A 10,433-nucleotide genomic window follows, 5' to 3' on the forward strand; every position below is an offset into this window, starting at 1 on the left:
CAGATTGTTTAAAGAAGCATTTTTGTTTATAACATTGCATATGAGTTAACAGTATTACTGGGGCACTTGGGAAACAATTTAAAAATACAGTATAAAATGTTAATTCTTGAGTGCTCATTTAGGTTTTTAAAAACCTGTGTCATTTGTGGAAGGCATACTCAACCAAATTCTTAGCAGAGCAAATATGTGAAATTGTTGGGTAACTAGCAATTATAGTTCTACACTTTAAAAAAATATGCAAAATTGTGGAATTTTTTATGTCAGTCTGGGCAAATAATTTAAATCTTAAACATTCCTTTTGACTCATATTGTAGGCACACTTATATTTCATATAATTTATCTAAATTATTACTCCAGATCCCACAGCCTGAAATGTCTTATTCCAGTTAGTGAGCTTTCATAATTGTTGGTGCAAATTGAACGTTTAAAAGCTTAGTCAAAACATAATTGCAGTTACTTGTTATATATGCATTTATAGTGCCTTTAAAAAAAAAATGCAAACTGCTTTCAGAGTATTTCTGTAGGTTACTTTTCTTCTTAGAAAAAGTTCTGCTCTATCTCTCTTTACTCTAGTCATATGTAGCCTGAGCCAAATAATTCAAAATTTTACTTTCACTTAAAGTAGCTGCTGAAGAATTGAGACTAAGTGGTTCAGACATTAGAAGCTAACTCTGTCTTTAAGCTACGAATTAGTAAACAGTCACTGTAATTCTAGTTGAATATGATGTACTCCTTTTCCCTATCCTTGTGTTTAAATAGATAAAAATAACTAAATCTATTCTGTGTTTTCTGGTAAAACTTTGTTTGATACTATTTTATGGGCTTTAAGACAGACATCTGGAGTATTGTAGTTCTAGCACCAGAGCTTCTCGGTCTTCAGACACTTTTCTCTGTTATTAAGCCAAGGTAGTTATGTTGATATTAGCAAGTCATTAGAGCTGCAGGAGCAGATCAGGAGATCAAAGCACTCGATTCTGAGAATTCTGCATCTTTGCTGCGCTGTGGTTCAGTGTGTCACTTTAGAGCAGGCATGTGTTCCCTGGACAGAATGCCCGTGTTGTGCACTTACTGAGAGCTGCGTGGAACGGCCCTTCTTGGTTTGGACTCTAGGGGACCCAGCTCTGTTAGATCAGAGCTTCCAGTTCATTTTCCTCAGGAGGCCAATCTAGTTTCCATACCCCAGGACCGCTCTGTGAACAAAACCAATATGTAGGAACAATCCAGGAATGTGCTTCAAAACCATGGGGGTGTTTCACACCAAACTGTTAATGGAAGTGCAGCTGTCATACAGGTTTTGTTACTTGTAAATACTTTTCCACAGATGGAAGGTGTATTTGCACATACTTTGCAACTACTCTGTATGCAGATGTGTGAATGTCACTTGTTTATAGTTCTCTTGTAGAGTCGTATGATTTTTTTTTTCTTGCTTGTTGTAGATTTCCAGATTGCTGTAGATTTTTTTCTGTGAATGATTTAAAAAATCTTAATATAAAATACCAATATAAAAGAATAAAATACTCTAAAAGTGAATATGTATAGCAAAGAGCAGCAAAAAAAATGAGGTAGTAGGAATTTAAAACAACAAATACTCAGAGCCTCAGCCTCACTTGGGACCTAAATCATACATTTTCTATACAATGAGAAAAAGAAAAAAAAATCCCCTTCTGTAGCTTACGATGGGTGTATGTTTGCACCTGGTAGACTCATCTCTTTGATTCAAATTTGTCTTATGCTACTCCCTTGAATAGTCTCATCCTAAAACCTGACTTCATATAGGTGATATGGCAGCTAGTTCATGAGTATAGCTCATATTTGATAGTCTGGCTATGGTTTGTATAGTGCTTTAGAAGATGGGTTCGTTGTTTTAATTAAACAAAAGTCAGATTTTACATTATAACTGTTCACTGAAGTCCTTCTTTCTATATAATACAGTTATTATCATTCTTGCATTTTCCAGTCTTTTTAATATGTGGATTTTTAGTTTCCTTACCCTGTAACCAGTAGTGTTTGCAAAAGTAAGAGTATGTTTCATTCCTAATACTGGATGGAAGGCTACTCTTTTTCAGCTACTGACTTACTAACAGAATGATTTCTTGCAATCCTATATGATTTTTCTTTCTATTGTGGGGTTTTAGTGTGTCACAATTGCTAGATTTTGTTTATTCATGAGCAGTTCTCAGCAGAGGTAAATTATTTCATTGGAGAACTGTTCTTTCTAAATGAACTTAATGTCATGCTTAGTGATTTAAAAGACCACTGTTCTTTGTGGATAGCCGTTTTTATGATAGGATTTGTTGTACAAAATCTTGTTCAATTTTATTTTTATACTCTGTTTTCTTGGTATAAATGACTCGCGGGAAGGTATGCTGATGAGAGACAGTGTGTTTCTGCATGAGAAGTGAATATATAGAGACTTTCTTTTCTTCCTCCCCATTTCCTATACTTCCCTTCATCTGTTTTGCCAAAAATTAATGAGAATGAGAGGCCGCGTTTGGATGAAGCTGGGATTTTGGTTACTAGAAGGTGAGGGAGATTGTGATGGGGTTTTTTTATACATTAAGGGCAGACTTTTCCTTTGAAGAGTTTCTCGATGCGAATTGTGTGTGTACATGTATATGTGATCCATCTGGGATTTCCAGTATGGGAACACTTCTCTGTGTGAGCTAATGAGGCATTAGTCATACCTTTATTTAAACTCTTGGAGTTTTGTTCGTTTGTTTGGATTTTTTTTGCATACCTCTGTTCAAAACTTACCACATAAAGCATAACAGCGTGCTTGTTAACTCTGCACCTACACTTGACTCTCAAGCTGCTTGTTGAAAAAGTGGTAGCTAAAGGTCATGTATATACGCTGTTTCATAAAGAGTTGAATGGATTTTCATGTGAAAAACAATTCTAAATATTTATTTGCATTCATATGGCTCTGTGTAGCTTAAGTATTTCTCTGGAATAGAAGGACCGGTTATGTCAGCCACAGCTGATGGGTGGTTCTGGGTGTTGGCTTTTGTGCTGGAACTCAGTCTTGAGTTTTCTTTCAAATATTACCTATTTTCCCTTTTTTTCCTGGAAGTTTGAGAGAGAGAAGAACTTGTATATGAAGTCTGTTCGTATATATGAGAATGTAATTTACTGGTTTCCATAGTCCAATAAATGAAAAAAAAAATCTTTGACACAAGTAGCAAATGTAGGTTGTAACTTGGAAAAGAGTTTGGTCTATCCGAGTTAATTCCTTATTATGAATGAAAAATCGATATAGCAGGATGAAAGTGTTCTTATGACTACTTCGGTGACGGGTAGGATTTCATCACTTAAGGATATTTCAGCAGTCTCTTATCCTACTCAAAATATTCCTCCAACTTGAAGTAGGAAATATATTGTTCTTGGATTAGTTTAAGTGAAAGTAAAACCTGAAAACAGATTTCTGAATGTTTGTAATATGTAGCACCTCTTCCAGAATAACCACTTTCTGTAGAACTCAATATCTTTTAGCACACAGGCAAATTATATTAATATGGGAGACCTTTTTGCTCATAATTTCACTTCCTATATAGAATTCATATCTGAAATCAGACCAACTGTTGTTCTTCCATCTTCCCCCTCTGCTTTATTTTGTCTGTCACTGTCACCATTTTAAGTAATTTGAGCTACTTCTCAGTCTGAAAAATTTTGTATGATTTAGAAATTATATTAAACTTCTACCCAGTTTAAATCTTCAGAGCAAAAAAATGAGCTCCATCATTGAATGAATGCAAGAAACTGGTGTTGCTATAATGAAGAGAAATATTAGAAACTAGTATTTAGGATTTTGACTGTTAGAATATGAACATAGGAGCAAATTGCATATAGCAATACGACGAGACTTGTATTTTTGTGGGTACAGATGGCATTTTAAGTATACAGTTAAGTGTTTCTTTGCAGCATTCTGATTTTTTTTCTTTGGTCACCCTAAAGTACTGCATGCATGTGGTTTTATTGAAATAATACATGGTTTAAACAGTTTGCCTATGAAGTTCATATGCTGTGTTTTAGATTTTATTATACAGTAAGATTCTAATTTTTATCTACATAATTCAATACTGAGCTATAATCCTTTTTATAAAGATAGAGTTTACTCTGAAAAGTGACTGAAAAATACTACTTTACAGATTCAGTTTTTCAGTGAATCCAAATTTGTAGTTACTCAACAAAATTTTAAATATAAGTTATAGATTTCCAACTGTTAGCTTTTTTCCTCGCTTTATTCTTGTTAGTATTGTGCCATCAATTTAGTGATATAAAGGAATTAACGGGCTTCTTTTTTTGCACATCATCAACAAAAGTTTCCAAGTAGTTGTATCTGCATCTGTGTTGAAGAGGCTGTGCAGGCAGAGGAACTTAACATTGTGGTTTGCAAAATTCCGTGTGTCACACAAAGGAGGCAAACTAACCTTCCTCTCTGGAGATGAAATGGGTGAACTAAAGAGTACTAATTGATTGGTAAATACAAAGCTGAGTTTGTAAATAGGTATGAAAAATGCAGCTGTTAATTAAATTCAGCCCATCTTGCTATGAAAATTTGTGACAAATACTGAACAGGAAAGCTACAGTACCACTTTCTGAGTGTCACTTTGCAGAGTACAGCCATGTGTTGCTTTATTTCATTTGTTACAAAAAAACTTGTTTTGGTTTGTTTTTCAGCAAACAAGAGCATGACTCTTCAGACAAAACAAAAGAATGCCATCAAAATCAAACTAAAAAAGATGCATCAGTTGAAAAGAATGAAGAAAACTCATCATTGTCAAATACAGAAAACGTTCCTAGTTTGGAACTCCCTGACAACAGCTCAAAGAGTTCTTTGCATGAGAAAGGAGCATGTTGTGATTCAGATAATAACAAACAACTAGCAGATGAGCAACAAAAATGTATTCATGATGCAAGCGAATTAAAAACTTGCAAAAGTTCAGATAATGTTATCTTGAATGAGCAGACTAAAGTACATAGCTTGGATGAAACTACCCTCTCAGCAATGAACGCAAGGGACTTAAAGCTAACATTGGGTGAAGATGTTAGTTTTGAGCAGTTCTTGAGAAAAAGAGATGAACCTGACTCCGTTAGTTCAGACATCAGTGAACAAGGCAGTATTCATTTGGAGCCTTTGACTCCATCAGAGGTACTAGAGCATGAAGCTACTGAAATTCTTCAAAAAGGTAATGTTGCACCTTCATCAAAGAAAGCTGTAAAACTCTCTGAACAAGCAGATGAGACTTCTAAAGAAAGCAGTCCCAACAGAATGGAAACAACTGTAAGCAAGACAGATGAAAATGAAACGAGCTGAAATTATGTTAATTTTATTGTTTATTATAAACAATGGTAAGAACACCATGGACCATTCTTGATGAGTGTGCTCACTGATGTTAATTATAAAAAATAAAAAAGGGGGGGTGGGGAAAGGAAGAGAGGAAGAGACACTAGAGGGAAGTTTTGCATATGAAGGTAGCATGCACAACTGAATTAATTAAATTTACAAAAGGTAACACGTTCAGATATATTTTCCTTTCTCTTGGATGTGATATATCTTATTAGATTGACATTTCAAAGGAGGAACAAATTATAATTTTTGTAGTTAACTAGCCGGGGATAAGGTGATTTGTTTGCCAAGAAGATATTTTTATAAATCCTCAGTGTGAATATCATTAAACAGTGGAATTTAGTATTAATTCCTTTCTGATGCTGTAATGGAGCACACTTGTAATAATGGTTATTGGTCTGCTGATAACTTGGGTAAACATAACCCTTTCGACTTGGTGTCACATTCCTGTCTGTAAGAGCATGTAAATGGAATTATACGAATCTATGCACCTCTGTACAGGTGTAATCCTGCCAGGCTGTAAGCTTACCTTAATAAACTTTCAGTGAAAGTGGAATTATTACAATAAAAATATATATTTGTGGGGTTTTCAGTGTGCAGGCTGTGCAGCAATACCGAACATAATTGTATGAAGTAGAACATACTGCTGAAAGTACTGTAGCTGTTAGGCTTTTACCATTGTTTTAATTATTCTTAGCTGTAGACCTGTAGGAATGGTCTGGAAGTCACACCAAAGTACGGTTTAAGGTAAAAAATCTTTTAAGCAAAAAGAAGGAAAGCCCCCAACTGGAAACACCAACTGGCGTGCATTGTGCCATTCTGCAGCTGCTACTGGCTAACTGTTACAAAAGGACACAAGGGCATATAAAGTACAGTGTACAGTTTGATTTCAGGACTCTTTGTAGTCTAAATTCTGTACAGAAAGATGGCTGCTGGCTTTGGTTTGGTTTTTAATTTGCTTTTTTTTTGTCTTCTAGTTAGCAACTAGATGTAGGAATGCATATGATTAACAGTAGCTTGCTCTTATGACTTCATTGCTCCATTTGAAACATTCAGAATGTGCTTCTGACTTACTATTTTGTTTCTAATGAATGTTAAATGTTTTGAACAGCTGTTAAAGAACTGCTGTAAATTATTACTTTTTGAGTAAATATTTGCAACAAAATGTTGTCTTTGTGCATAATTTTATGCTCAGGTTGAAACTTTGGGTATAGTCTTCCCACATTTTTTGTAAAGATTTAGTGACCATTCCCAAAAACTATTTAATTTTAAAATTGTGAATTGAATTTTAGACTTTCATGGGGTTTTTGGTTGGTTGGGGTTGCTTTTTTTTTTTTTTTTTAAGAATTAAATGAGCAAGTGCCTATACATAAATATATTTTGTAGCTGTGTATTAATATTATGGTAAAATGTGCTAACTATCCAGATTATATAGAGATAATTTTCTGGGCCATCAGCAGGCAGCTGAAGTCTACTTTGTCCTCCTAGGTTAACTGGACTCAGCTGCTAAATTAATCTAATCAGCAACACTATTAAAATTTAGAGATCACCCAGCTTATTGTTGGAGTCTCTAAATAAACCACATCAATCTCAACATCTCAAAAATTGCTTCAAACTCCTGAAGAGTTATATGACTTAAATTTTGAATTGCATCTTAATTTTCATCCATGCAGGTTTAGAAGACTTGTAGAAAGAAAAGTGGAACAGTTTACATAGTCACAGCTCTTCGAGATCTGCCAGTTTAAGAACTTAAAATAACAAGACATGAAAATGCAGAGAGCAATAAGTTGCAGTATTCTTTTGTTCTTTAAAGATTTTAGTGAAATCAGTAACTCGAGGTATGATTAGCCAGTGTGATGTCTTCATGCATGTACACACAGAAGATTGTAAAATCCAACATCATAATGACAAGGACAGTTTAAAGGACTTAATCAGCTATGGAACTTGATGTGTATGTTGCTGAAGGAGTTCCTGAATGCAGCTGTGTTTAACCCCAGAGAAATCTCTAGTATTTTTAATCTGGTTGATGATCTTCCATGTAAATGATATATTTTGAATAACACTCTGATATGCAGTGTAGGAAAAGGTTAAGTTCAGTTGGAGCCAGTTGTATGATACTTGCTTGTGAATTCCTCACATTTGTCTTCTATTATGCAATTAACTTTTTAAAACATTCACTATTTTAATAAAAATTTGGAAGAACTTGGCCACGTACTGTTGAGAAAAGTTGGAAAATAAAACTAATTGAAAAATCTGCATATTTGGCAGATGTATATATATTCTCAGATACTTAATATGTAAAGCATTGTTTGTTTCAAACCATGTAAAGAATGCTTATATAAGGTAATGTTAGGTATAAAACACCCAGATCTCTAGTAGCCCTTCCAAAGGTCGGGGTGAGAGAGAGCTAGATTGTTCTAGCATGACCATCACATAGCTTTAGGCAAGGAAGGTGTATTGTGGAAAGATGGGCATGGTATTTTTGTGAAGGAAAGAAACTAAAATTCATTACAGTGAAGTAATGAACTTCTCTCCTATGCAAAGTAATTCATTTGCTGAATAAACACTTTAAAGATTGTATAATTATTAAGATTAATCTCTATCATGTTCTTTGGGAGTTTTCCTAGAGATAAATTAAATTGGTACTTTTGGCTGAAATCACTCCAGAAGATCAAGTTACACTGAATGCATTTTGAGTTATTTGAATGTAACTGCACCTAGTTCAGTTTTTTGTTTCTGAGTCGTCTAAAAGTGTTTTTCTCCTTCCAGCCATCAGTAGTTCTTATTCTATGTCATCTCTCTTTTTTTTACTTAGGAAGACATTTTGCTTCCAGTTTTCATTGCCTTACCATAAAAACCAGTAACTTGAAGTTAGATTTTGGTATCTGTACTAGAATCACCATTTCCCATCATCTAAAGACATTTACCATATTTGCTTGAATAATCATTTCAGATTGTTTATTTTTAAGGAAACCATATGCTACATGTATGCTATCTTCATTATTTGTATTTAATAGAAAACTGCTGTTATTATTGGCTTATGGTCAGTGAGTGTTTGCTCACTTGGAGCTTCCTCAAGTGCAGTCAGCATCTGTTTCCCTTGTGCAGTTTGGGAATCAAACTTGGGCTTACCTGCGGTTCAGCTTTTCTTTAACAGAGTGGATGAGTAAACTCGGGGGGAAAAAAAAATCACATCGAATCATAGAACATAGTGAGTTCTAAGTATTGGGTGATATATTATAGCAAAACCATGTCCACTTTTCTTTTCCTGGAAATGGGGACAGAGAGAGAGAACAACTTTGGCCAGTAGGTGTTAAATCACATTCTGTGGTGCTTTACTGCCAGAAGGCATTAGAAACTGAAGGTCAGGGTAAAGAATCTTGAGTAACACTTGGTATTCTGCAAAACCTTAAATAAAAGATATCAAAGCGTTCGTTTCTGCAGGCGTTTAGCACTGTTATGTATATGCTGGCATGTAGAAAGCAGTCATTTTTTTTTTTATGCTGTAGGATATACTAATATTCCACCAAAGACTGTGTCCGTATGCTGTCACAGTAGAGTTTTGAGACTGTTTAGAAATTTTTCTGTGTGGGGCAAATCTTACACATGGTTGTTTTCTTTTTGTTTTCATTAGTGTTTGATTTTTGAGGCTTGTGAGCTTATTTTGTCTAGTGGCATCCTGTATTTTTTTGATGTATGCTTAATACGCATCTAATAAAAAAGGTAAGTATGTCTTATGATTGCTTAATTTATTTTTGCTGTTAATAAAACCTTTGCTCCCATTTAAATGTAGCTCAAAGGGACAGTTCTTAGACGAAGACCAGCAGGCGTTTTCCTTTGAACAGTATGTTTTTCTGCATACTGTTTTACTCTATTTCTTCTTCGTTAATTCAGTACTAAAAGGGAAAGTATGTTGACTGGCATTTCATATTCGTTTACAAACTCTATGCAGAAAGTTCTTCACTTATGTTCATTTGAGTTTTGGATCACTGTTCCAGCTCTAAGACACTTCATTAAAATTTTTTATTCTGTCGTTTCATTTGCCCAAAGTAACCATATTGAGTTGATATTTCCTGTATTGCACCAGATTTTTTAAAAATGTGGAAAATATTTATCTGTGAAACACTTCATTTTGAGGGAGATTAATGTTGTTATGCCTGCAAGGTGCTGTAAAGCTCATGTGTTTATGAATATAAAAATGTGCTTGGTTTTGTTGACTTGTTTTTTTTTTTTTTTACCATTGAAACCGTTACTTCAGAGAGGCTGAGGTTTTTGTGACAACCACAAGGATAAGTGTGCTCTTGTACGTATATCTGCATTTAAGTTTGGGCAAATTTAACTTAGTATTAAGAAAATTAAATGCTCAAATTGCATGTATGGGCTGAATCACACTATTTAAAATAAGATTAATTCCATTATCAGGAAGTGTTAGCTTGTCAGCAACCAATTCTCCATTCTTTAAGGATTTTTTAAGTAGCATTGCTAAATAAATCCAATATGTTGTGAATTTAATGTAAATAAACTTTTTTCATATTTTAGCTCACTATATTCTCAATGTTAGGCATTTAATTCAAAATAGCTCTTTTCTCTCAAAATTTCAGTGAATGGGGTAGCATATCGTGGTATGTTTATAAAGAAATTTGTCTCATACTGGTGATGTAGTAGCCTTGAAAATATAACCTTCATATGTTTTGCTTATAAATAGAATAATCAATAATTAATCATTTTGACTAAAGGCAAGTAACATGCAGTTCTGTTTCTTACACCCTACTGGGACTTTTTCATTCTGATCTTGTGATGATATTCTAGCAACAAATTGAAGTCCTTACTTTCCTCCCTTTTAAGGCTGTAAAGGAAGTGGAACATGAATACTTAGTTTTTGAACTGAATGTATTTGAATTACCCAGACGTTTGCTGCCTGAAATGAGGATTAAATTTTGTGTACCACTTTCTCAGGTTTTCAGCTGAAATTGGTGTCTTTCCATTTTGTCTTGGAAAGACCTCCCTTCCTCTTTGAGCTAGGAAGTTGATGCCACATGGTGTAATTTTCCCAGGATATTTAGTGAAGTGCAGTGTATTTGTTAGA

At 34.3% G+C, this 10,433-nt stretch overlaps 1 protein-coding gene across 6 annotated transcripts in view; it reads left to right on the forward strand.

Moving 5' to 3' along the window:
* The window catches only part of ZNF280D (zinc finger protein 280D), a 42,706-nt gene extending 36,227 nt beyond the window's left edge, over window positions 1-6,479 (forward strand). For 4 of the 6 annotated variants that reach the window (XM_065641602.1, XM_065641604.1, XM_065641606.1 and 1 more), the window contains one exon: window positions 4,678-6,479. In XM_065641602.1, coding sequence (XP_065497674.1) covers window positions 4,678-5,314 — 637 coding nt within the window. In that variant the 3' untranslated portion in view covers window positions 5,315-6,479. The remainder of the gene's footprint in view (window positions 1-4,677) is intronic. The other 2 variants (XR_010606731.1, XM_065641607.1) reach the window with 2 other exon arrangements.
* Window positions 6,480-10,433: the final 3,954 nt, after the last annotated feature.

Source organism: Caloenas nicobarica, chromosome 10 (genome assembly GCF_036013445.1).
Source record: "Caloenas nicobarica isolate bCalNic1 chromosome 10, bCalNic1.hap1, whole genome shotgun sequence".
Taxonomy (NCBI): Eukaryota; Metazoa; Chordata; class Aves; order Columbiformes; family Columbidae; genus Caloenas; species Caloenas nicobarica.